We start from the raw sequence: 27,926 nt of genomic DNA on the forward strand, positions 1-27,926 counted from the left end.
CCCGGGGTGGGGTGCGGGGTGCAGGGGCGGGGTGCGCACAAGATACATCCATCCCTCTCCATGAGCTGTGGGAAACTTTGCACTGGGTGTGGGAAGACAGAAGAGTGATTGTGGAATGAAGGTTTGGACTGAAGAGTTAAACAAGGTTTTTCAGAAGGAGTGACATGTAAAATAAGGCCTTCCAGAAAACAAAGCAACCTCACTGCCATAGACTAGGTGCCGACTCTTGGCTTCCCCACTCGGACTGGATAGAACTGGCCCTGTGGGTTTCCGCGAGCGTCACTCCTCTCTCAGAGGGGATGGGAGTTTGGACCTGCTGACCTTGTGAATCGCAGGCCAGCGTGTACTCACTGTGCCACCAGGCCTCCGGAGCAAGCCCAGGCAGGCAAAAGAAACGTCATGCGGCAGTATATAGAGCATCGTTAGAAACACTCGCATGCCCTTCCGACCTGTGATCGGGAGAGACTAGTCCCGTGCTTGGCACTATGGGCAAAGGTCATCCAGAAAGAGGGAAGATCCGCAGGGAGGTGGATTGGCACGGTGGCGGCAGCAGTGGTGTCGAACCTAGTGCCCATGCTGAGAATGGCGCAGGACAGGGGTGATTTTGATTTGCTCAGTGTATAGGGGTCCTTTTGTGTCCGTGCAGACCCTCTGGGGCCCAACAACAGTAGCCACAGCCGTGCGCTCTTTCAGTGCCTGGGAGTGGTGAGTCACACGATCCTACAGTTTGTCTTATCCCGGCCAGTACTCGGTACAATGACCTATGGGCTGGAGGTTCATGATCAACGTCCAGGTGGCGTCCAGGTGCCTCCACAGTTTGTGTGACAGTCCTTGTGGTGGCATGAGTGTCCACTCCCTCCTGCTGTTAGGAGGCGACCTGCCGATGGAGGTGACTCCTAATTGTGTGGACAGAGCTTCTTTTCCGGCTTGCATGTTACAGCTCCGTCTCCGACAGGGCTTGGAGACGGGCTGGGATCTTGCAGCAATTTCTGAACTCTCCCTGGACCCCGTTCTCTGCTTTTCCACCCGCTTTAGTGCTGTCTCTTCAGAGGGTACCAAGTGCATCTTCCGTGCCACGACCACACTGTGATGAGTGAATGTCTTTTTCATTTCTTGGGCACACAGCCTGCTTTTCCATTAGACAAGTATCTGTCGGCCCCCCTCGAGGACCAGGCCCTGTGCGGAGAACTGGGTCAAGACGCCCAGGAGATGTGTCCTCCACCCATTTGGGTGTTCGGTGCTTTCTGGGAAGACAGAAAAATCCAAAGCTAGCTCTGGGGAATGCTGCCTGCCATCACCAGAGACAGGTACAAAGTATTCTCAGGTCCAGGATCCCCAAAGCAAAGCAAGGAAAATAGAACCCCGCTGCCAGGAAGGGGATTCCCATTCCTGAGGACTCTCTGTGACGGCGTGTACTGTCCCTAAGACTTCCAGGGCAGTCATCTTAGCAGAGGCAGACTGTGAGTCAGAGAGGAGGGCGCGGCAGATAGATGGGAGGCGACACGTGATCTAAGTTACAGAGCCTGAGTAGAATTTGAACTGCACAGCTGTGGAAGACTGCATGGGTAGAAGTCAAGGGTGTAGGTAGGGGAGAAACAACCTCACTGCCGTAGCGTCCATTCTGACTCATAGGGACCCTATAGGACCGAGTAGAACGGTCCCATCAGGCTTCTGAGACTGCCAAGCTTTACTGGAGCGCAGTCAGTCTCATCTTTCTTCGTTGGAGCTGCTGGTGCCTGTGAACCTAGACCTTGCACTTGGCAGGCCAGTACTGTACCCGCAAGGCCGCCAGGACTCCTGCCTTTGGGAAACGAAGGTGGTTATGAATGGCTGATGCACACATACTTAGACTGGGGATACACATCGAATTAGTGTATTTTCATTGTTCAAAATTAGTTTTTTTTTAAAATAGTTACCTGGCTTTCCCGAGGCTTTGCTATGAGGGAGGGCCCGGTGGGCAATGGGCTGGCATGGAAATCCTGCCTTGGGATCCTAAGGGGCATGGCCCTCCTGCCCTGGGCCCTGGGAGCCCTCCCAGGGAACACTTTCCTCTCAACAACCTAACCAGTGCACAATTCCAATATTCATTTGACTTCAGAAGAATGCGGCAAAGCTAGATACCCGCCACCTTTCCTTTCTCCTGGTTTATGGATGGTATTCAAAGTTAAAGGCATATACTGATGGGGCGGGCGGGGAGGGGAAGTTTTAGAGAAAAAAATCAAAGGGATAGCTTAGAAGATAAAAAAACACATTTAAAAATGATCAAGCTATGGTTGTGGTGATTGATTGAAGAGCATTTCATACATACGAATTGATAGGACCATGGACAGCTAAAAGGACAAACCAGTCTGTTGTAGAAGAAATGTGACCAGAGAGCCCCCTTAGAGCCAAGGATGGTGAGAGACTTTGTCTTATGAACATCAGCTCCTCATTTCCCCCCTCTCTCCCTGCCCCCCACTCCCTCATGAACCCTTGATAATTTATAAATTATTATTTTGTCATATCTTACGCAGTCTACCATCTCCCTGCACCCACTTTTCGGTTGTCCGTGCCCCAGGGAGGAGGTTATATGTAGATCCCTGTAATCGGTTTCCCCTTTCCACTCCACCCTGGAGAAGGTGCCGTCATGCTCGGTAAAGTCAAGAAGCAGCTAAAAGAAGGCCCGCAAGGAGATGGATTGACGCCGTGGCTGCAAGATGGGCTCGGGTGCAGGGACGATGGTGAGGATGGTGTAGGACCAGGCTGTGTTTCATTCTGTTGTGTGCCTGGGGGCGCTGTGGGTCGGAACCAACTCGGTGGCACCTACCAACAACCTTCCAAACGTGGTGGCCTCTGCCTTTGATAAGCTTCCGTTCAAGGGGGTGGGGTGGTAAGAAGCCAGGGGGTAGGATGTGGCAGTGCCGTGAGCACGACAGGTGCTGAGGTGGGGCGGAGGCAGGGGCTGTGAGATCACCCAGAAGTCGCCCACGTGCTCCCGGGCGAGGGACACAGGTGGGACAGGCCTGCAGATGCAGGCATCGCTGGTGCTGCGGGAAGGAGAAGGGGCAGGCAGGAAAGAGTGCTGAAAGCAGTTGAAACGCCAAGGTCATGGTTAGACACAAATGCGACCGGCAGCCCACTGTGGGCCTGGACATTGTACTAGGCACATAACGTAACACAACACAACATGTTCACTGATTGGGATCCTTTCCGTTTCATGTAGGCAGCCTTTGGAAGGTTTGGTGTGCTGCCTTTTGTAGCTGAGCCAGCAGGAGGTGCCCTGGAGAGACATGGGAGGGGGAGGGGCAGCACCTCTGTGAAAAGCCTCCTTTAGGAGCTGAGACAGCTGGACTGTCCTGCTATGCTGGCTGAGGCCGGAGCGCTCTGCAGATAAGAAAACCCAGTCCACATGGAAAGCAAACTAGAGCGAGATGTAAGAATTCCTAACCCAGTGTGAAGTAAGATCCCTCCACCCAGAATGGCCTGGCGGCCCTGTTGCTAGGCTTTTGCTGTGATGCCCGGATTCAGCATCTGGGTGTGCTTTACTGGAGGGATCGGAAAAGCGCAGGCACCCGGTGATCTGCTGGGGCTGTTTGGAGCTGCCTCCCAGATGGTTTCCTGTTGTGTTTTCTCGTTGTTCAAATGAGACATCGGGGTGTCACCATCTAGCTCTCTCTCTCTTTTTTGAAAAATCATTTTATTGGGGGCTTGTACAACTCTCTTTTTTAATCGTTTTATTAGGGGCTCATACAACTCTTATCAAAATCCACACATACACCAGTTGTGCAAAGCACATTTGTACATTCATTGCCCCTCATCATTCTCAAAACATTTGCTCTCCAGTTAAGGCCCTGGCATCAGCTCCTCATTTCCCCCCTCCCTCCCCACTCCCCACTCCCTCATGAACCCTTGATAATTTATAGATTATTATTTTGTCATATCTTACACAGTCCACCGTCTCCCTTCACCCACTTTTCTGTTGTCTGTCCCCCAGGGAGGAGGTTATATGTAGATCCCTGTAATCGGTTTCCCCTTTCACCCCACCCTCCCTTTACCTTCCCAGTATATCCACTCTCACCACTGGTCCTGAAGGGATCATCCACCCTGGATTCCCTGTGTTTCCAGTTCCTATCTGTACCAGTGTACATCCTCTGGTCTAGCCAGATTTGTAAGGTAGAATTGGGATCATGATCGTGGGGGAGGAGGAAGCATTTAGGAACTAGAGGAAAGTTATATTTTTCATTGTTGCTACCCTGCACCCTGACTGGCTCGTCTCCTCCCCGAGACACCTAGCTCTCTTAACAAGCCAATGTGACCTTCAGTTGAGCCTCTCTTTACGGGTTGGCTCAATGTGTTTTTTTAAGTCAAAAGTAGTTTTCCTTGATAGATAATTCCAAGAGGTAGCAGCAGCCAAATTTCAAAGCCAGGCCGGAGCAGCTTTCTGATGACAAAACTCATTTTTTGCTGATGTTCAGAAAATGCATGAGGCAGAAAGGGGGATAGGGGGGAGGGCGTCTTAAAAAAAGCAAGCACTTCAGTTCTGTGTGTGCAGAGAACACATAAGTTTCCGCCAAGCCCATCTTTATGCTCATGCTTCTCCCTGAGCTGGCACCCCCCTTGGTTTCAGGTTTCACTTACTCCTTGGGAGCCCTCAGTGACAGCAGAAATTAAGGACTTTCGTGTCTTTAGGAAATGTAAAACGATCCTTGTTTTCCCTGTGTCCCATCTAGGAATAGATGATGTCTGTGGGGGTGGAGACGGAGCCGATTTAGAAAGTGCTCCATGCTGAGTAAGCAGCGGGGTCCTGGGCGCTGAGAGGAGGAAGATTCTGGAAAGAGTGCTCCTCTGTGTGTGTCTCTACCAGTCCAGGGGTTGTCAGTTTCAAACGCAAGCACAGGTACTTCGGCCAGGTGGTCTTCCAAAGGCTCGCAGCCTTGAAGACCCCACGCAGCAGTGCTACCCCACACCCCTGGGGTCACTGTGAGTTGGCATAGACTCCGGGGTAAATCTCAGCACAAACCCCCTTTCTGGACTGGCGAGTGTTCGGACCATTTTGACTTGACTAGAACTAGAGCAGCTGAGACAGCTGTGACTGGCTTCAAGTGCACAGGGTGCAGCAGAGGGGGGCATTGACCTCAAAGCAAGGTCAACAACTAGCCAGTCATCCTTTAGGGCCACACAGAGACGTCCCCTTAGATAGGGGGCCAGTTGCCATGGAGAAGTCAGACTTGCTACAGCAGAGACGGTTGGTGATACGTTTTTCATTCAGACCTGCCCTCTCCAGTGTGATCATGGTCCTGGTCTCTCTTAAGCTTTCCCACCCCTGCCAAGCTCCCAGAGCCCCTAGTCCAGTGTTGCTGAAAGACAACACAACCTCTGCGGTGGTTCTCAACTTGTGGGTCGCTACCCCTTTGGGGGTCGAATGACCCTTTCACAGGGGTCACCCGATTCATAACAGTAGCAAAATGACAGTGATGAAGTAGCAACATAATAATTTTATGGTTGGGGGTCACCACAACGTGAGGAACTGTATGAAAGGGTCTCAGCATTAGGAAGGTTGAGAACCACTGCTCTAGAGCTATGTGTAGGCTCCAGGTAGATGTTTCTGTATCATAAGCCTCCTCCCACTAAGGGCCCATTAGCATCATTGGTAGAATCTTGCTTGCCATTCTGTTGATGCCCAAATGTATTCAGAAAATGTTTGCTTAGTGCTGTCTGGGAACCCCATCCGCTGCCAGCCCTGAGACGTTTACCTTTCGTCTGTGTTGTGATAAGGTTGGTGTTATGCCTGCGTGTGCACTGAGTGAGAGCCAGTGAGCTTACCTGAGCACAGGGCAAGCAAGAGAGCGGGACAGAACCTGGGTTTTCTCATATCGCATGTCCTGGGATGACTCTCGCCGCTTCTGATGCAGACCCAGGATGGGAGAAGACAGACTGGGTCCCCAAAACGACCCAGAAACCACCAATTTGGAAAGGGTCTCATTGCCGCTGTCTTGATAGAGCCGTGAAGGGACACCTGTGGTTCTTCTTTGGCTTAGAATCCTTGCCAGCGCGTAACCCCTATGTTAGCCATTGGAGAGAGAGAGAGAGAGAGAGAGAGGAGAGAGAGAGCCATTCCACTTGAAGCAGGGACTCTGTGGGAGACCTTGCTCAAAATGTCCATATTAGCTCTAGGTGAATGAAGCCAGCAGTCCGTGTGGAACTGGATTAGCTCTGCATGGGGGACGGCCTGTGCTTCCCGGGCGGCTTCTCGACAGCCAGGTCCAGTAGTTTAAGGGAGGGATGTCCATCGAAAGGAATCTTACAGGTGGTGTGCTTGCTATTTAAAGGTAAAGACATGTATATAGCACCTGGTCCCCTACTCTCTTTGTCTTCCTCCTGGTGCCTACAAGCAGGCTTAAGAGAAAGCCACTCTGACATCCTGAAGCGAGACACTTCCATGAGCTTCCTCTTTCCTCCGACATCACTTTCCACCCGTTTAGTGGAAAGCCCTGGAGAGATTGATTGGAGACCTGTGGACTCCAACTTGCGACAAGAGACAGGTCTGAATATGGTGAAGCGGACCGATGGGGGGGGGGTATATATATCCAATTATATATATACAATATATCCAATTTTTTTTATATATATATATATATATATATATATATCCAGTTTGTGAGACTAGATAGAGCTTCTCTCCTATCAAGGCAGAAATCTTGTTTCTGCTGCGTAAACGACAAATACATGTCACAAATGTGCACCTCTCTCTCTCCATCGCTCTATCCATCCGCTAGGAGTTTCTCAAGAGGTCACTTTGGCCCTCCTCCTCGCCATCTGGTCCGGGGTTGCAAAGCTTTAGTAAGAGCCGTGAAGCGCGACTTCCTTGGTATGAAGAAGAATGGGTTGTAACTCATTTGCATTGGCAGAAAGTGACGGCAGACACGGTGAAGAGCCATGGGTACCAATCTGATGACGTCAGAGCTTTGGTTGGCTAATGGGTGTTGCCTGTTGCTATATTGGGTGCACAGGAAGTGTGGAGGAGACTGGGTCTTTACCCCCATCTGAGATGTTTGAGGTCTGCATAGCCCTGGGGGACTAAAAAGCGAAGAAGTAAGTGATCAGAAGCACACTTAGACTAGACGGCAGGGGATGTGTTCATGAGTCTCTTGAGTTGTCCGGGCACTCAGCACTCAGCAGGTGTTTGCTGAGCACCGGCCTCGTCCGTCCCAGATACTCTTCTGGCACCAGGCACTGCAGAAAGTAAGTAAGTAGCCTACCCATTCAGTCAGTCAGATGATGGGTAGTTGATGCGTCTTCAGCTTGTGGCAGGCACAGTGTTAGCAGCTGGAGGGAGGGAGGTGTCTCACGGAGTAATAGTCCAGAGGGTCCTGACAGTCTCCCGAAAGGGAATGGAGGGAGGCTGGTGCTCTCAAGATGAACCCCAATTTAATAAGATAACACACACATACACTCACACACACTGCCATTGAGTCAATTTGACAAATAAGCACCCTTTACATCAGAGTAGAACTGTCCCTGTGGGTTTCTGAGACTGTCAGTCTTTATAGGAGTAGAAAGCCTCATCTTTATCCTCCGGAGCTGCTGGTGGTTTCAAACTGCTGACAGCTTAGCAGCCCATCTCGTAACCCACTATGCCACCAGGGCTCCTTAATAAGGACCCCCGCCCCCCAATTGTAAATACACAGCCCGAAACCTGGGCCTGGTGGTGTTAGAATGACCCCCAGTTCTGCATAGCTAGTGTCAGTCGTTGTTGGAAATGTTCGTAAATCAAATGCCGTGCATTGTTTGATGATAGAATGGGAGGGAAACGAACTGACACCAGAAGCCTCCTTACAGAGCTGCCCCCTTCTGTGGACCCCCTGGTTCATGTCTAGCCTCTGATGGGACCCAATTTCATAGCCCTCAGCCACTAGCTAATAGAAATTAAGCAGTTTGCCTAATAGAGGAGCCCAGTAATTATCTCAGACTGTAAAATCCTTCCATGAAGTATGACGAACAGAGCCAGGCAGGGGAATGATCATTTCAGACATCACAGCCGAGGACTGAATGTTGAGCCGCGGGGTCGCTCGGAAGGAAAAGGAGTGTGTGGAGACCTGCCATCACTGAGGATCTGGGTCCGACTCACTGCTCTGCTCCGCTGACACGTGAAATAGGTTTGGGTGGAGGCTCCAAAGAAACCCCGGCTTTACGCAAGGCCAGAGCTGCATCTGTTCCCCGAAGCCTGAATCCTTCAGTGGCTGTGACCGCCCCGCCCTCAAGCAGAGATGTTCCTCTGCACATAGTCACGTGACACCCCCTCCCCATTTAAAAAAAAGGAAGATAAAATGGCCATGCTCCTAGTCACCCCAGTTTTAGAATTGTCAGGTGGCCCCTGGCAGTTGTGAGGTTGACATGCGTGACTGTTTGCAGTTTCTAGTTCTGCTGCAGGGTTGATAGTTTAGGGCCTTCCCGTCTCTTTGTTTTGATGAGGTTGGTTTCCAATGTTGGTAATGAGCTGTGGTGTCTTGTTTGCATTTCTCTTTCATGTTCTCCATGTGTGGCTGAGCTCTTGTGTCCAGCTACCTCTCATAACAACTTTGAGTCAAACACTGTTGTGTTGTTGACTCATACAACCCCGTGTAACAGTAGAGATGCCCCCGGGTTCATGTGGCTGGCAGTGCTGTCTGTTAAGTATTGGACTTCTAACTCCAGGTCAGTGGCTCTAACTCACCAGCTGATCAGTGAAAGATGAGGCTGTCTGCTTTTATAAAGACTTACGGCCTTAGAAACCCGCCAAGTTGAAATCCACTCAGTAGCAGTGGGCTTGTTTATTTGTATCATCTTTGTGGAATCAGGTCTTTCTTCCGCAGCACTGCCGGGTAGGTTTGAAACACCAACCTTTCACTTAGCAGCTAAAGGCTTAACCATTGCACCACTAGCAATCCTTACTGAAAAACTTTAATGTGGGGCCCCATAACGCAGGGTAGCCATATAGCTGTGTGTAAAGGATGACATCCTGCAAATTAAGGGCGTTTTGATTCCGTGTACCCTAGACTCATCATTCAAGGTCAAGCCATTTATGAGAGAGTGGGAGACAGGATTTCCTGTCAAGGACTCACTCTTTACAGATAATACCAGACATAAGGAGAATCTTGCCTGACTGACATCCAATGAAATCAGTCATCAGAACCAAAGACAAATGAGGATTTGCCTCTTGGAGGTTCGGGGTGTTTTAGTTGCTTTTGTTCTTAAGCTTCTGCTGCACATTAGCTGACCCATTAAGGGTAAGGCATTCACCTGGTGGGTGTACTTAAACTATCGCAAACACACAGTCTGGGGGACAGAAATTAGCAGGATGCTAAGTCATAGCTTAGGAGGTTGGTAGAGGGAAAAGTTGAATTTTTGTTTGCTTTGTTCCTAATCTTTATGGTTGTCCATAACAACGCAAGGTTCCCTCGTTGAATTCTCTTGTTGGACCCCAGGGAAGGATTTTGCAGCGGTCAGTTGGTAACGCCGGCCCCGATGGTTGTTGCTTGCCCTCAGTTGGCTTTGCTTCATGTATGGAGTCCAGAGGGTTCTCAAGGCTGTGACCTTTTGGAAACAGATCACCGAGCCTGTTTGCTCACGCACCTCTGGATGGATTTGAACCGCTGACCTACCAGGTGGGATTCGAGGGCTTAACAGTTTGCACCCCCCTAGAGACTTCTATTCAGATAGGCTGTTGAACAGATTCTTGGAGTGGGTGAATCATCACGTTGGTTTTTGGTGGCCAGGGAGCCGATTCAAACTCACAGCACAATCCTAAATTTGTAGACTCGGTCACAGTGCTTCAAAGGGCTTTCAAGGTTGTGACCTTTCAGAAGCCAATTGCCAGGCTTTATTTCCCTGGTGGCTCTGGGTAGGTTTGAGCCGCCAACCTTTTGGTTGAGTCTAGCGCTTAACCATTTGTGCCACCTGGGGTGCCCGCAGAAGCATTAGATGGACCCATATTGAAGATGTGTTGAGCACGTACGATGGCCATATGGAGTCCTAATGACAATGCTTATGGCAGCCAATAAAGAAGAGTCCCGGATTTCTCGAGCGTGTGTTCTGATGGGGGCAAGCGGTCAAGAGTTATGTCGGGCAGAGTGTGAATAATGTGAGTATGTCCGATGGGGGTCAGTGCTGTCACCCTCAAAGAGGTCTTGGAGGGGTGGGAGAAAGGTGCTTTTACGGTGCATAAGACCGTCAATGGGGCCCCAGAGGCAGAGACAAGGGCCTGTGTGCGTCATGACCTGCTGAGGGGAGGGGTGGACCAGGAGGAGATCCTCGGGAGGAACAGTCCAAAGAGCAGAGGAGAATCTGAGAGGCAAGAGGAGGCTGGTGGGTTCCAGAAGAGTCAGTGGCCGGGTGGCTGGACCCAGATGAAGAGAGGTGGGGTGTGGGGGAGGGGGTTGTGGATTATGCTCTGAGGTAGAGGGAAAAAAACCCTTTCAAGAGTGACTTGACGTGACTTGGGATTTTAAGAGATCTTGCAGACAAGAGGAGTTAGGAAGACCGGGGAGGAACAGGGAGAACGGTTTGGAAGTCATCAAAGAAGCCCAGGCACCCCTCCGCACCCCCCAAAAAAGGATGGAAGCAAAGGTTGGTAGCTTGGTCTTGGGTGATGATGATGGTGTACGTTCGGACACATCTTTAAGGTCGAACTGGCTGGAAGGAGGGCTTCAGGTACACGTGATGTGAGCACAGAGAAAGAGGCATCCCCTGCTGAGTTTGGCCTTTTTGTTAGATAGGAGAAGAGGTGAGAAAGGGAAGGCTCTGAGATAGACTTATCTGTCGGTTTGGATCAAAGCACAGAGGGCTCTGTGTCCGGAGTTGGGAGAGGTGTGGGTTGGAGGTAGAAATTTGTTAATGATGAAGCTGTTTGTGTACGGGTAGTGTCTAAAGCCAGGTCCACTGTGAAGCCAGTGTAAATCACAGAGAAACCTTTCGAGAACCGAGCCTGGCTGGTGCCCTCATTTGCGGCTGGTCATATCAGAAAGGTTCAACCAAGGCCGCTCAGCAAACGGACCGGCAACGGAGGAGAAAGAAGAGCCTGGGGTTGGAGAATCATTCGGCACCTGCCATCTGGTGAGAAGAGAGTGATGGTGTCACATGCTGCAGACAAGTGAAATAAAAATTGAACTAGATTAGAAGAGACCTTGATTCAAAATCAGGTTCTCCAGCGCTTTGGACTCGGAAATCCCACTGTATGGTGATCCAGACAGGATTGAGAGGCCCCTGGCGATGTCGATCACTTTCTGGAGGAGAAGCAGGAGCTGAGAGCCATCAGAGAAAGCTGAGAGGTGGAGGGAGGGCTGCTGGTTTAGTTCGTGGGGGTGGATGATGTCACAGCAAGTCTTGCTCCTCGGGGACCGGTCCTAGTTGGGAGGAAGAAACTGGCGATGTGGGAGAGAGAAGGAAGGCCACCAAGAAGAACAGAACGTTCCTAAGAGAGGATCGGGATTTTCACTGTTTTACTCATGACCGACCACGAGGTAGGAAAGCACCATGGGAGGGTTTTTAAGTACCATTCACTGTTGCGGTTAGGTGCAGTTGAGCCCGATACGACTCACAGCAACCGGATGTTCAAGGCACTAAACTCTGTCCTCCGAATCGTTATGTTTGAGCTTAGGGTCTCATCAATGGCCTTCCTCGTTTCCACTGACCCTCTACCAAGCGTGATGTCCTTTGCCAGCGATTGGTCAATAGACAAATCCTAATGGTCAGGAGGAATCAGTGATTAATTGGAGGAAAAATATGATAAGTCCCTTTAGATGAAATTTAAGACAAGCCATAACATTAGATCCATTCCATCTGATTGTGAAGTTCCAAGGAAGAAATGCTTTAGGTGCCTGGGAATGTTTGATGTGCCCTGATGTGTTCTGACATTTGAGATGCTGCTGTGACCCAGGGTACCCTAAGAAGTGGAAATAGCCATGTAACCATGGCAGTAAACTGCAGAGTGAACAGAATACGGGGTTGAGGGCTTCTTTTGCCTGGGATCCCGTCTGCCTCTCAAGAGAGAATTCTCCATCATGTTTCTCTGAGAGTTAGTCTGTCTCAAAGAGACGTCGCTACAATGTCACTAGAGTTCAACAGATAATTAGATATTCAGACAAACCCACTGCCATTGAGGCCAGGCTGACTCAGCAGCACTCCATTGGGAATGTCCGAGACAGTAGCTCTTTCGGGGGGCACAAAGCCTCTTCTTTCTACTGGTCTTTCTCCCGGGAAACTGAGGGTGGTTTCAAACTGCTAACCTTCCGGGTAGCAACCCAGCATGTAAGCACTATTGCCACTAGGGCTCTTTCAAAACCAGATTCTTCTCCCCACTGTGTCAGCCTAACCCAAGCTGTGGGGGCCGTGTTTGTACTCGGAAATGTTTTCATTATTTTAGACGCGGACCCCTCGGATGCCATCAAGTGGTCCCTGACTCATAGTGAACCCCATAAGTCTGGAGAGAACAGCCCCTATGGGTGTCCAAGGCTGGAAACTCTTTATAGGAGTAGAAAGCTTCCCCTATCTCCCTGGGAGCACCTTGTGGATTTGAACCGCTGACCTTGTTGTTAGCAACCTAACATGTAACCCACTACACCACCAGGGCGCCTCCCAGATAATGGAGCTCCTGTTAAAGTGGTTCCTGCCCTTTGAGCATTGTTAGAACTCTAACATATGGCAGGGTCGGGATTGGAAATGGCTAAACGACTCTTGGTGCTCATGGACTTCAATATGAGGAAATGATGCAGCAACCATTTCATTGAGTGAAGAGGAAAGAAGCCCTCCTTAATCTGCATAATCTCTGGAGTGCTGGATTTGTACCCGCAAGACAGAGACTGGGTGAAGAAAACCAATATTTATCGAGCGGCAGCTGTGTACTGACCACTGTCTGTCGGCTTTCCTTCCTTTCTTGTTAGATCTCACAAGACAGCGTTTGCACTCTATTCTTTTGATCTCTGTCCTTGCACAGGTCTGTCTCGCTGCCACACTACCTGCTGAGCCGTGCCCCGCTCCCCATTTAGAGCTTAATGGGCTTCCGGTCACATGCTTGGGCAGGTGGTGGGTGCTGGGAGGTAACAGGATGGGGAAGTGGCTGATGCCTGCGCGGATGGGTGAATGAATCGATACACAGTAAAACCTGCAAGAGGTGAAAACTGCCAGAGAAGGAAAACGCCAATGTTTTCCCCAAACATCGAAAGCAAAGTGTTTTGAGACTGCAACCTGCCAAAGGTGGAACACTTTGGAGACCCAGAACAAACCAGGCTTCCACAGGTCACACTATCCAGGACTTTTCTGTACTATTCCATCTCTGTGTCATGACACTAGGGGTTTCCCAGAGAAGGGGCCTCGAGGGGATTTTGCTGCTGCAAGACCAGTTCTGCTTGGTGGGACAGAACTGTGCCCAGGGGTAGGCATAAGGTCCTGAAAGGGAAGAACTCCATTTTTCATCTATGTGCCTTTTTAGTCAGTAATCTCCTTGCCACATAGAGGTGCTTAGCTAAAATGTGTTATCAAAAAATAAAAATAAATAAAGAAGAAGAAATGGATGAATGATTTGAGAAGCGCAAGGAAGGGTCGGCCTGACCCTAAAATCATTCCTACATTTTGATTCATTCATATTCATGAAATTCTGAACAAGCACACATGGCTCCGTGGCAGAGGATGGGAAGAGAGGGCTCCAGGCCTGGCATGTGGACTTCAGGGAAGATAATTCTTCCAAGGGCCTGTGATGGAGAAAGTCCTAATTGGATTTGATAATTAAGACATCAGGCACCTTTTCTTTCTTTCTTTTTTTACATTTTATTAGGGGCTCATACAATCAATCGTGTAGAGCACATCTGTACATTCTTTTCCCTCATCATTCTCAAAGCATTTGCTCTCCACTTAAGCCCTTTGCATCAGGTCCTCTTTTTCCCCCCTCCCTCCCTGCTCCCCCCTCCCTCATGAGCCCTTGATAATTTATAGATTGTTATTTTGTCATATCTTGCTGACATCGGGCACCTTGTCAAACCTTTTTTTTACTTAACTAACTTAACTAACTTAACTAACGAGAAAACCAAAGTTTAATAGGCTGAACATTGAATGGAAGGTAACTAATTATCAAGTCTAGATTTTGGGTGTTTTTTTTTTTTTTAAGATGTTTAGCTCTGTAAAGAGGGCAGTTTCGAGAAAGTCAAAGAACTTCTTAGGAAGAGTGGTTTTTCAAACATGTACAAGGACAGGGCCGGGGAACTGAAAAGCAGAAGACACAGGAAAGAGTTTATTTTATGGGCTGAGAAGGAGTCTGTTTGACCGAGAACAGGGCCCCAGGCCAACCTGCTTTGTACGCCAGGCTGTTCCCGCCTCTCTTCCTCCGGCCACCCTGACATCCAGGGCCAACTGCAGTGCCCTGTTCTACAGATGGGGACGATCAGGCTGCAAAGCCTCTGGATAAGGATGTGGGTTTGATCCTAGATCCATTCAGCTGCAAAGGCCATTGCCTTTCTGGCTGTAGTAATCTGTCCAGATGTATGCTCTTAATCAACATGCCATGACCTCCCGAGATATCCCGTGAGGCTTTGCTCTCGAAACATGAATTTCCTCTCAAAGTTAATGTGACCCCCCACCACCACCAGTTCGTTGGGGCCATGAGTCGTGTTCACCCTAAATTCCTGCTACTGATGGAGAGGCAGATCCCAGGCTACCCTCTCTCATCCTGAGCCGAATGAATTGAATTCTGATGTTTTGCAAGACACAGTCATTCAGCCTAATTCTGAATGGTCACGATGGCTGGCCATACAGTTCCATTTACGGTGGTCACTGAAATACTTAAAATGTCCCACCCGCAAAAATTACTCGGCTCACCATTGCCCAGGGTGGTGGAGAGCTCGCTGCTTGTGCAGACCAATGCTTTGTACACATTGCCAACTACCCAACACAGGATGCTTCTAACAACTTAATTGCTGCCTACTTACTCCCGAACCAAATTGAAATCTGCAAGGCTTTTTCTTGTCACGGTCACCAAATGCATTCCGAGATGCAGCAAATAGCACGTTAGCTCTGGGGTTTTCTCGGCTGGACACACTGACAAGGATCGGATCGACTGACATGGTGTTGTCAGTTGGCGAACACTGGGCGCATTATTGCAGCCGGTCCTAACGGAAATTTCGCTTTGAATCTCCCTTTCTGTGAATGGTACTAAGAGTAAACCAGAAGATCCGGTGGCGGTTCTGATTCAGGAGACGTCAGCACCCAGGAACTGCATGCCTTGTGTTGTCATGGTCTCTTGGTGAGGGAGAGGTACAGGCCTTCCTGAAAAGAAGAGACAGTTGTCATGCTGACTGTAGAGTAGGACATATGATAAAACAAGTTCCTTAGTTTTAAAGTGAGAAAGCTTTGTCTTTAAGAAACAGACCAGGGTGGATGCCCGGTCCACTTCAAAGACCCCTCAGCTCTGGGGCACCCTGCAGTTTGCCCCGTTCCTACAACACCTTTCCATCATCTTCTTTTCCATGGACATACACTGTTCCAGCCCCTGCCATCCCGTCTAGTCCAACCCTAGTGATCCTGTAGGGCAGAGGAAGATTGATCTGATCCCTTCGGTGTCCGAGGCTGGATATCTCTACAGGAGCAGTAAGCCTCTTTGTTTTCCCATGGGGTGGCTGGTGGGTTTGAACTATGGACCTTGGGGTTAGCCGCCCAACATTTGGGACCCACTATGCCGCTGGGCCTCCATGTCCACTGTCCTAGTCTCCTTTCTTTTTTGTTTTTCCTGCTCACTCTCTTTGGTGTTCTGCTCCGAAACGTGAAATGGGAGCCAGTGTCTGGTTTATTCTGCACTGGGCTACAGACCTCCGAGAAAGGCAGATCCTGGGATTTATTTCTGTGCTCCTGGTGGCTGAGGGGGGAAATGCTCATTTCAAGGAGCCAGTGCAGGGGGCGGGGGGTGGGGGGTGGGGTGGGGTGGTTTCTCTGTGTCCCTCTATAAACTGCTTTGTAGCTGCCAAGCAGGGTAGTATCTGAGCATGCCAGAACCCGTAAATGCGCATCGCTGATGATGACTCGCTTATTGAAAGGCAAGTTGAAAGCATTTGTTCTTTTAATTAGAGAAGCAGACAGGTAAACATGAGGGGGTTTATCCATCATGCTGTGGATAAAAGAAATATCTGGTCCTTTGTAGGACCCCAAACAATAGGCAGTGACCAAGTGCTTTCCTGTTTTTTGGCCTAGGCACTTGGGTGAGAGGGATAGTTTGAGGATGTGGTAAGACGGTACAGATTTTGGGAACAAGAAGAGATCTAAAATTGTGGGAAGGGTGTATAATTCCAGGTGGGGCTTGATCAAGAGCAATGTATCCAAGAGGAAAGACTGAGAGCCGAATGGAGGGTGAGCATACTAGTCGGATAGATGAAGGGAAATAGAGGAAACTAATAGGAGGCAAAACCTGTTTTTTGAGTTATAGCTATAGGCAAGTATATATGTACATATATTTATAATGAAAGGGATAGAGGCCAATGTACATATATTTATGTGGTAAGTATTAAGATAGCAGACAGATTTTGGACCTCTACTCAAGGCCTCCCTTAACACAGGAACACTTTGCTCTGATAACCAAGTAAAGCGGCCATCTAGCAGGGATGCAAATAGCCCACAAGGAAGAAGCACACCAGCTTGTGTGAGCATGAGGTGTCTTTAGGAGCAGATATCAGGTATCAAAAGATCCAAAACAAACAATTATATCGATGTGAAAGAGGGAGGTTGGAGTGGAGACCCAAAGCCCATCTGTGGACGATTGGACAACCCCCCACAGAAGGGTTACAAGGAAGGGATGATTCAACCAGGGTGCAGTACAGCACCGATGAAACACACAACATTCCTCTAGTTCCTGAATGCTTACCCCCCATCCCCCATTACCATGAGTCAGTTCTACCTTACAAATCCGACTAGGTTGGAGTATGCACAGTGGTACAGATAAAAGCTCTGGACATACGGAATCCAGGACAGACAAAACGCTCAGGAACAGCAGTGGGAGTAGCGATACCATGGGAGTAGGGGGATGGTCAGGGAGGGGGAAGGGCAAGAAAGGGGAAACTCATTACAAGATTGCATTCATAGCCCCTCCCTCCCCCAAGGGGCCGAATAACAGAAATGTGGATGAAGGGAGACAATGGATAATATAAGTTACAAAATAATATATAATCAAGAAGACATGAGGGTGGGAGGATTGGGGTGGAGGGGGAAAAAAGAGGAGCTGATACCAAGGACTCAAGTAGAAAATGTTTTTAGAAATGATGATGGCAACATATGTACAAATATGCTTGATACAGTTGATGTATGGAATGATTTAACAAATACAAATAAAATAAACTACCCCTCTGAGAGGGTTGTCCAGGTGTCAGTGTCAAATATCTATCAACAGAGTTGAGCCCCAGGTACGCCTCGATTCATTTGTCCGCCTTCTTGCCCAGACACATGGGCTGTGTCTGTCAGGAAGCATCAGCGCCCGTGTCCTTCGGCAGAGTAGTCCTGTGGATGGGTCCGAAGTGGCTCTTGGGTGGAGGTTTGGGGCTACGTTTGTTGGTTTGTTTTTTCCTGCAGTCAAGAAGAGTTCGTGGGAGGCTGTGACTCCCCTGGTGAGTGGGGGCTTAGCCTTTCCCATCCTGGTTTATTGATCCCTTCATCCCATCAATGGCGTTCGCCTGCTCTGTGTCCCGGCACCATCAGTCACCCATTCACTGCACCTCCCTCCGGCCAGCTGTTGAGCAAGCGCGCCCGGGGTGTCCGGAGCAGAGTTGGTTCTGACAGAATGCGTCCCCTCGGCCCACGGCAGTGATGTTTGCGTCTGCTTTCCCCCCAGGTCCTCAGCATGGTCATCAACGCCGCCTACAAACCCGGAAGGGTGTTACGGGAATTACAGCTGGTGGAAGACCCGCACTGGAACTTCCAGGAGGAGACGCTGAAAGCCAAGTAAGCGTTTCCAGTTCTGGGAAAGCGAGTTTACTTAAAACACAAAAAATCCAAACAACCTTAATCTTCCTCGTTTGGAACGTCTTGTTGTTTTCTCGGACCCAGCACAGAGAGAATGGAAACAAGCGGAAAAACTCTTGCTGTCACTGGTGTTCTCGCTGGTGCAGCGTCCCCATAGACCTGAGGACTGGAAAGAGAAGGGCTGATCAGCTGGTACTTTATTGGGACAAATATTACAGACGTTCATCCAGAATAAAAACGCCCTCCAGTGTGAATCACCCCGTAGAATAGTGGGTGGAAAGGGGACAAATTAAAAAGAGGCGATCCCCTTTCATTATACTGGATTCACTAACGTTCCTTAGAATTTGAGTTATGCCCAGCAGATGTTCTCCACTCTGGGGGTTTCGCAGCTATAAAAGAGAAATAGGAACCGCACCTTCTGCTTGGGGTTATGTCGAATGACAGTGGGCTTCCAGCAGACAGGAAGTCCGGCACGTTAGTCCGGGGTTTGAGAAGCTCCTGGTAGCTTTCGTGCTGCTGTGAGTTTCCCACGCTCTGAATGGAGAGTGTGCACGGGGCCCTTGTGCTTGAACTTCATTGGAGGGAGCTCCACAGAGAAAGATACATCTTTCAAGATAACGTTGCTTTCTAATTGCCTCGGTGTTTACAGAGGACTTTTAATATCCACTGATGTCTTTCACATTTAACCAGACCTGACTGGTCAACTTCTGCAACGATTCCCTAAAGTGTCATTTGAATGTAACACTTAGGAAATGATGCTCTTCTAAAGATGGGCCCCCTTTCCCTTGCCTCGTATCCACCAGGCAGGTACATCTCTCGATGAGAATGCGCCTGTCTGGTGAATAAGACAATGGAGGCGTAGTAAATCTGTCGATGGATAATGAAAATAGAATATTAAATAATTTTTGTGGTCAGCTACATCTCCCTCTGTCATTAATTCATGGTGGTACCGAGTAGGGACGCTGAGAGACACTGCACTTCAATAGCAGCATCCTTATCAGCAGCAGCCCTGCGTTTCTGGCGTCCTTTGTAGGCCTCTCTGTAATTTTGGAGGCAGAGTGAATCGTGAATGGTCTAATGACATACCGCCAGATCACATAGATGCAAACAATATTTATGCAATATAATGTGTAAATAAGGAGAAGGCTTGTTTTTATAAAGTGGCAGCTCATTGAAAGTGACGCCCCATGTTCTTCTTTCCCAAGAAAAGGTGGAAACGAGCTTCAGCTAGAGCTCTGAAAGAATTTCACTGTGAGTGTGTGTGAGTGTGTGTGTGTGTGTGTGAGTGAGTGTGAGTGTGTGTGTGTGAGTGAGTGTGTGAGTGTGTGTGTGTGAGTGTGTGAGTGAGTGTGAGTGTGTGTGAGTGTGTGTGTGAGTGAGTGTGTGTGTGAGTGTGTGTGAGTGTGTGTGTGAGTGTGTGTCTGTGTGTGTGAGTGTGTGTGTGAGTGTGAGTGTGTGTGTGAGTGTGTGTGTGTGTGAGTGTGTGGGTGTGAGTGTGTGTGTGAGTGTGTGTGTGAGTGTGTGTGTGTGTGTGTGTGTGTGTCTGCCTGATGGTCCATAGTTCCTCCATTTTTTCCAACAGTGCGCCCGTCAGCAGTGGTCAAGCTCTCCCCTAGCCCATTAAGTCATGGTGGTTGGTAGTGGCAGGAAACATGTTTATCAGGAGGAACGTTTCTTCTTGTCTGAGGACTTGTTTTGGTCCAATCCAGCAGCACATCACCAAATACACCTTCTGGCTATAGAACCAGTCTAAGCACAAGCACCTTAAATTCCATTAAGATCTCCCCAGCTCCAAACCCACCGCCAGCCCCACCTCCAGCCCCCAAATGACAGGGAAGCTTCATACTGCCGAGTTGGCACTCATTTTCACGTCACCGAGTTGGTCAGAGCTTTTATTAAATCCAGCCTGATACAATCAAAACAGACATGGTGAGATCCAGCCGCCCCTGCGCCCCACCTGTATTGTGAAGACAATGCATTGCCTATTATATCAAATATGACAGGAAGTTCCCTAGCAAAAGTCTTACACAGCAACGTATAATGAGAAAATGTCTGTCTAAACCGGGTTTCGAGTGTGTGAGATCGCAGGGGCGGCTCAGGGCAGCTAATGATGACAGGTTTGCAGCCGGCACGCACGTTCCCGTGTGAAGATTACGTGTTGAGTCACCTCATTCCTTCCGATGCAAAATGACAACTTTTTAGATCTTGACAACCAGGCTGTTTTCTTTGGTGCAAATGGGAGGAGTGTGCTCTGGCCTCCTTCCCATTTAGCTCAAGGGCAGACAGGCTCTGCACTCAGGAATAAACTACCCTGATGGAGGGGAGACCTGTTTTGAAGATATCCACTTGCCTGGGCTGTATGTCACCGGTTTATAATGACAAAGGGCGTTTTCCAGAAGAAAGGACATAAAATTGTCCATTGGGCAATGGGACGCTGTCACTTAGCATCCAGGGTCTCTGATGGCTTGAGTTTCTCCTGATGTATCCTCCCATTGACACGAGAGGATCGAGGTGCCATGGAAGGGATGTTTAACCTGTAAATATAATAAAAGCAAACACTCTCGTCTACACTTGTCTCTCAGTAGCTTTTCCGATTTATCCAGCAACTGTGCGTTTTATGTCCTCCCTAAAGAAATGATTGCAGTCTTCGAAGAGCATGCATGAAGTCTGTCCTATTACCTGTCTTGCACATGTATTGAAAGGCAAACATGTACTCTCTGTAGTGCAAAGGGAAATTGAATTCTGAGCTTCATTTCAACTGTTTTAAAAGAGGAAACACTTCCTGGCGGATTTAACTATACCTAGTTTAAGAGGAGAAGTGTAGGCTGTATCTTAAGAGAATTAATTAAAAAAAAAACCCTAACTGTAAACTGTAAACCCTAACTAACATCTACAGATGTTTACACGTGTTTTTCAACATGCTATAGAATCCTCTGAGGAGGATACTTTTGGTGTGTTTGCTTTCCCCAGAATGACTTGGCTGCTAATCTTTATAGTTCCCCAGAATGACTTGGCTGCTAATCTTTATAGAAGCTGGGTAGAAACTTAATAGATTGCCCCAGCCTTTTGTCACAGCTCTTCAGCGTAGTTAAAGGGAATTTCCCTGGTATAATTTCAAATGAACTAAACTTCATATCACTTGGGCGGGGGCACGGAGATAATGTCAGGTCTTCACCTTTAAGTGCTGCTGCGCAGTTCTGTGGACATGACGTTTGGGTTTCTTTATCGCAAGCTGTAGCGACTTTTGCATGTGCTTTCGATCACTTCGTATTTGGCTCCCTTTGTCCGTGCCTCTAGTTTATGAATAGTGAAATGTGCTATTTGGCTATGAAGTGCTCTAGACAAAAAAAGGACTCCAGAGCAGAGAAGCTTTCTACCGGAAGGGGTTTTTGTTTGTTCCTTTTTTTTGGTGGGCGATTGTCTTTTCGGAAGATGTAAGGTAGTCATTGACTCTCAGAATCAAGGAGCCTCGTGCACTGCAGACTGCGCAAGATCTGATGCCGTGGAATTATGATGTTGGCAAAGAATATTGAAAGTACCCTGGACTGCCGGAACAAACACATCTGTCACGGAAGGACAGCCAGATTACTCCTTAAAAGCAAGGCTTACGAGACTGTGTCTCACATGCTTTGGCCATGTTATCAGGAGAGGCCAGTCCCTGGAAAGAGATGTCCTGCTTGGTCACGTAGAAGCTCAGGAAAAAGAGGAGGAGGATCATCAAGAAAATGGGCTGACACACTGGCTGCGACAATGGACTTGCCATCACAATGAAGGTCAGGATCCCTCCGGACCGGGCAGTACTTCCTTCTGTTGCGCATGGGGTCACTATGAATCAGAACTGACTCGATGACCCCTAACATCAATAATGACCCCTAACATCAGTCAAAAAGAAGACGGAATATTTCTGTGTGTGTTGAAGGTACTCATGTGGGTGCAGGGTTTCGGATTCAAACCAAACTCGTTTCAGATGCTCTGAATTATAAACGTAAGTGTTGACAGGTGCGTGAGCCCACACACTCCATCAATTGATGCTAGAAAAGATTACTGGTTGTGCAAGGCATAACTTGAAATGCAGGAAGGGAGAAAGAAGAAATTTCAAGAGCTAAGTTGTGTGACTAGGCTGAAAACCAATGAGCCTTTGTATTGATCCTAGTGCCTGATGACAGACATGTGACCAGCAAGTGAAAAGTCTTGTTCTCAAGTGTGTTCATCTGGGTAGACTAGAGAAACAAATCCATGGACACACATATGTGTATAAGAAAGAGATTTATATACAAGAGCAACTGAATACGGAGAAAACATCCCAACCCCATCCAGATCAAGTCCATAAGTCCAATATTAGCCCATATTTCCGATATCAATCTATAAAGTCCTCTTCAGACTCATGAAACACATGCAATGAAGCCAATTGCAGGATGATCACAGTCAGTGGGTAGAAAGTCTTTGGGTCCACTGGCATTTTAAGTATCTCAGTGCTGGCAGGGGTCTCTCTGTGGCTTCTCCGGCTTCTGAGCTCTGGTTGCATCCATCTGGCTTGTCTTCTGCATTGTTTCCCAGGGAGTAGCAGAGAAAGAGAGAGAGGTGTCTTCCACCTCCAAGAATAAAGTACCAGATTTCCCAGAATTCTGAGGAGAAGGCCATGCCCACACAGAAGTCTCATTGGCTATCTCCAGATTGACAACCTAGACTCTGCCCTTATACTCTTCCATCCTTAAATTGACACCAGATTAGGTGATTACCACATCAAGATACACAGGATCAGCTCTTACTCTTACTAAGGAGAAGAATGGTTTTTGCGAGGTTCCCAGGCTTATCTACATAACCCCCACCCCCTTAAAAATTCTTCCTTCAATATTCACAGTATGAATTCAGCCTTAAGAACTGGATGGAACCTTGTCCTCGACTCTACTCACGTCACTACCAACCGAGATTTTGTGGGAAAAAAAAAAATCCCTCTTGAAGATGCCTGATGGGGCTTAGGCCAAATTCATGTCACTCCACTTGGACCCCGCTAATAGGGACACCTGGCCCCTCTAAGCAGTTTTGTTGCTGCTGCTGTTTGCTCATCCATTTTTATTTCAAAGTCTTTGAACGACGTGGACGATATCTCTCACATCTCCCATCTTCCATCTACATTGAAGGGCCAAACTGGACTAGCTTCATTTGTGTCGACGGCTGACTAGTAGGCGTCCTGGTGGCGCAGGGGTTAAGTGCTCAGCCCCTGATGGAAAGGTCTACTGTTTTACCCACCCGCTGCTCAGCCAGAGAACCCCAAGGTCCTCCGCTTCCATAAAGACCGCAGCTTTGGACACTCTGGGATGGTTCCGCTCTGTCCCATAAGGTTGCTGTGAGTCCAAGTCCAGTGGATTTGGTTTTGGCTTACCCAATAAGAGAGGGGACGCGTGTGTTCTCCAGCACCAGTCTCCTGCATATTTCTCCTCTCCTGCCTTATGCACGCACACTCGGCAATAGATCCTAGCTTTTTGTTAGTTAGGAAGAGATCGAAGGCCGCTCACACTTCTCCGCCAACCGTGAAGAGCACCCCTCGGCTTTGTTCCTCTCGTTCTGTGGCTTCCTTTTACTGCTAAGGATTTGGAGAGGGCTGTCTTCTTACGCACCCCAGTCTTACTTGCTCAGTTTATCGAGAGATTGCATCCGTGTTTGCAGACGTATGTGGGATGTGAGGAACTTGGACGTGGAAGGTACGCCAGGCTACCGTGGGTGGCCTTTTGACAAATGCCCATCCTTTCTCTCTACTTTCTTCCCCGACCAGGTGTGTCTCGCTCCCCTTGGTCTGCTCCTGCCTCAGTCCTGAAATTCCCCGTTCCCCAAGAAACTTTAGTTTTGTTCTTTATTTTGTACTGTACCGTGTTGAGAAACTGCACAGTATTTAGAAACAAAGATTAGGCATTAGGTACTCTCTGCCGCTGATACCATATTATTCTTCCCAACCCTAAAAACAAAACACACAAATAGTGAGTCCACTGCCATCAAGTTCGGGGTCCCTGTAGAGCAGAGTAGAACTGCCCCGTAGGCATTGTGAGCTTGTACGTTTGTACAGAAGCAGACAACTTCATCTTCCTCTCAAGGAGGAGAGCCTGACCTGCCAACTTGTGGCTAGCAGGCCATTACCTAATCTACCATGCCGCCAGGGCTCCTTAAGACTGCAGGGTCATGTCAACTTAACTTTTAACTCACTGGGAGCCACTCCCCTCAAAGAAATGGCTCGTGGCTCTCTTTAATGTGATATTTGCTTTATTGCGGTCGTCTAAAACCAAGCCCGTGATATCTCCAAGATGGGCCTGAGTGTGTTCCTATAGTCGTGCTGTTTTTACAGTGGAAACAAGAAACACAGAGGCCCTCCCCTGAGGAGGACAGAAAAGCAATAGAGGTCTAGAGAAATCAACACATGTACAAGGTGCCGGGTGTAAACTGTGATCTCACCTGCAAAGGTTCCTATTTTCAGTTCTTGTACCAAAAGGCGAGCCTGGAAATCAGAGAAAATGAGGGATAAGCAGTAGAAAGGGCTGCCCTCTGAAAGTCCAGTGAATAGACATAAAATAGAGGGCTTAAGTTACAATTTTAGTTTTGCTGTTGATATAAAATGAATTATTAAGGAGGGGAAAGTGTGTTTCTCTGGCCCCCAAAGACCTTTTTTAGAAAGTTGAAATAAACACAGGAGAAGATATCATATTTATTTCCATGTTATTTTTTGTGAACCAGATCACCAGTTTTTAATTTAGTGCAGATTTCAAAAAAATCATCTTCTCCTTATTCTCAAGTCATATTTTTATGGTGTATTTGGTGTTCCTGTCATATTTGGCAGTGGACTGATGGAGACCTGAGTGAATTTTCAAGAGAGCAGGCTTGACCAATGAGAGTGAGGCATTACCTCAGGAATTGGCCATGTCAACTTCACCTCAATGGTTCTTTCCTGTGGATGGATGGACGGACAGACGGGGCTTGGTTTTCCAGAAACTAATGTTCAGTGTTATCTGCCCAAACGATCCCTACCTGCTATTTTTTCCCAGAAAAAATAATTCTGTTGTTCAAGATTTCAACTTAAAGGTGGGGTCACACGTCCAGGACCTAGCGTAGCAGGCTGAGCTATCTCGATGTGTTCTCATGCCAGTGATGTCAGAGTCCAGTGAGACTGGAACCGATACAGATCTCTGATCTGCTGCCAACTGAAGAACGTGCAATTCTGTTGTCCCAATGACAGTGGACGAGAGCTTCGCAAGGTCATTCGGACCGTTAACTTCCACGTGCTCATCTTGTTCCGGAGCCGGCATGACTTCTGCACTTGTTACAAAGATTTGCAGGAGAATTTAAATACCTATTTCAAGTAGAGTCCATCTACTGCCCTTTCCAGAAGACTTGGCTCGTCGCCTTGATAGTGGTGCCTTTTTTGGCTGCAGTTCTTCTTGGGCAGGAGATAATGGCCTGGCCAAATCAGTAAGCAGTGGATGGCAACATCTAGATCCCTGAAGCGTCCTCACGCCAAATTCTTTACCATGCTGGGAGAGGAGAGTGATGTCCTTCCCGCCCGCTACAGCAAAGGAAGGAGCGAAGTTTGAAAAAGTTGCCACCGAGTTGATGATCATGGCGACTGTGTGGGTGTCAGTGGAATGGTAGTCTGGGGTTCTGAGAAGCAGGTTTTTCAGAAATATATCACCAGCCAGCCCGTCTGCTGCTAGAACCTCGAGCTATTTGAACTGTCAACCTTCGGTTAGCAGCCATTCAGGCTCGGCGCCCTTCCGGAGCTTGTTTTACTCAATAGCTGTGCCTTTTGCTTCTTTTTTTTTCCTTCAAAGAAGAAAAGTAACATTGAACTCTCCTTATGAGTACCTCGTTGAACTTTTCTTATGAGTCTGATGACTATTTTAATATCATGACAATAAATTAAACATATCCAAAACTCAGCTCACTGCCATCGAGTCGATTCTGCATCATGGCGACCCTAGTGGACAGGGTAGAACTGCCCTTGTGGGTTTCTGAGACTGTAACTATTAGTGGGAGTAGAAAGCCTCTCTTTGTCCAGCAGAGTGGCTAGTGGATTTGAATTGCTGATATTTGTGGTTAGCAACCCAACACATAACCACTACACCGTCAGGTAATATGCAAGAGGCTTGATGGTGCAGTGGGTTAAGCATTGGCTTCTAACAGCAAGGCTAACAGTCCTGAGAAGGATGAGGCTGTCTGCTCCTGGAGGTTTGCAGTCTCGGAAGTCCCATGGAGAGTTCTCTGTGTCCTGTAGGGTCGCTGTTAGTCGGGGTCGTGTCTATGGCAATGAGTTAAGGGCATAAGCAATATTCATTACACGCTTGGTGATTTCTCATATCAGACACTCAACTCCTTGTGGGTAAATATCAAAGATGTTAACCGTTCCAGCTCTCATTTTGGGATGCCCTGGAAAAGTGTTTTTTGGGGGGACCTCCGTGTCCTTTCTTTAGACGAGTCTGTCCCCTCAGGAGAGAGAAGCGCACTGAGGTTGACCTCAGAGGATCATGACACGTGTACACCTGGAAAGGGGAACACTCACAGCAGGCAACAGCCTCAGTGCTCCTGGCGGAGAAAGAGCTTTGTTGATGCCCTGAGGGATAGACACACATTCTCGGGGTTCCCGGTCTGTGTCCTTCTGTTCCATTCTTGTGGCATGTGGGAGCCCCCTGGGCTGATGAGACAGCTTCATGGAGCTGAAGTGAAACTAGAAGTGCAGTAGGCTTCTTCGGAAGCAGGTTTTAGTCCACTGATCAAGGTTGACCAGACCCAATTTAGAGAGCTAGATGAGTAGTTTCCTCTTTTGGGCCAGAGAAGTTTAAGGGCTTGATCATTTGTCGTGGCCCCCCTTCTACTTAAGGAACACGGAAGTGTCTTCTTCCTGCTCTGCTCAATGGTGAAAGTCTCTTCACCATTGAGAATTCACCCGAGGCCCATCCAGGTTCTCAGCGCCAGAGCCCCTGGCTGCGGAGTTCCCAAACATAGGAATCCTTATGGAGTCTGCCGGTTTCAGATCAGAAGGGCCTCCGTGCTTTTACACCCTCCTGCCTCCCGCCTCCCGCCTTTACATCTATTGTGTTTCTCACCACTTAAATATGATCTTTCCAACCAGTTGGTTATTCCTGATGCTGTTCAATAAGGTGCCATTTATGAATAATGGAAATTGGTCCTATGTCAACAATCATATGGAGTCTTGATGAAGATATAATTTTGCTGTTCTGGATTTGCATGCATTCCAAAGCAGAAACACAGTACTTTATCTCCTCATGGTCTTCAGAAAATGCATATTACAGCAGCAGGAGGACATCAATTATGATTCATTATTGTTAATTTAAGGAATGGATCCATTAGGTACCTACCACATATGACTAATATTTTGAATTAAACGGTACTAACAAAATGAGAATGTGCCCAGTGGAAATCTTGATTGCCAGGTCTCAAGTTTTAGCATCATGAGCGTATTTGTGCGCCATAGTGGACATTTCTGAGGACATTTGGGTGAGATTATCAGGAGGCATTGAAAACAAGGGTCACGGCCACTGCTCACAGTACGCTTTGTTGTTTGGAAAGTAAGGTGGTCTGAACTGAACCAGTTGGACCGATAACTTGCTCTTTCCCTTGTTTCTCCGTCCTGGTTCTCTAGGTACCGGGGCAAAACATATAGAGCGGTGGTCAAGATTGTGCGGACGTCCGATCAAGTTGCGGATTTCTGCCGCCGGGTGTGTGGCAAGCTGGAGTGTTGTACAAATTTGTTTAGTCCTGTGCTGGTTGCTGAAAACTGTCCAGAGAACTGCTCCGTTCACACCAAAACCAAATACAGTAAGTACAAATCCCGGGAAGACATTCTTTGGTCCATAGACCCAAGCTAAAAGAGTTGCTTCAGCTTTTTATTCTCCTCCTCCTCCTCCCCGTGCCCCCGTCTTCCTCACTTGCCTCTCTGTCCTCCGCCAGTCACATTTGGTGACTCCTGTTTCTGTGCG

At 48.3% G+C, this 27,926-nt stretch overlaps 1 protein-coding gene across 3 annotated transcripts in view; it reads left to right on the forward strand.

The window, feature by feature from the left end:
• The window catches only part of SFMBT2 (Scm like with four mbt domains 2), a 264,343-nt gene that overhangs the window by 220,001 nt on the left and 16,416 nt on the right, over positions 1-27,926 (forward strand). For all 3 annotated transcript variants that reach the window (XM_075552409.1, XM_075552411.1, XM_075552412.1), the window contains 2 exons: positions 17,816-17,925; positions 27,590-27,765. In XM_075552409.1, the coding sequence (XP_075408524.1) occupies positions 17,816-17,925; positions 27,590-27,765 (286 nt within the window). The remainder of the gene's footprint in view (positions 1-17,815; positions 17,926-27,589; positions 27,766-27,926) is intronic.

Source organism: Tenrec ecaudatus, chromosome 6, assembly GCF_050624435.1.
Source record: "Tenrec ecaudatus isolate mTenEca1 chromosome 6, mTenEca1.hap1, whole genome shotgun sequence".
Lineage (NCBI taxonomy): Eukaryota > Metazoa > Chordata > Mammalia > Afrosoricida > Tenrecidae > Tenrec > Tenrec ecaudatus.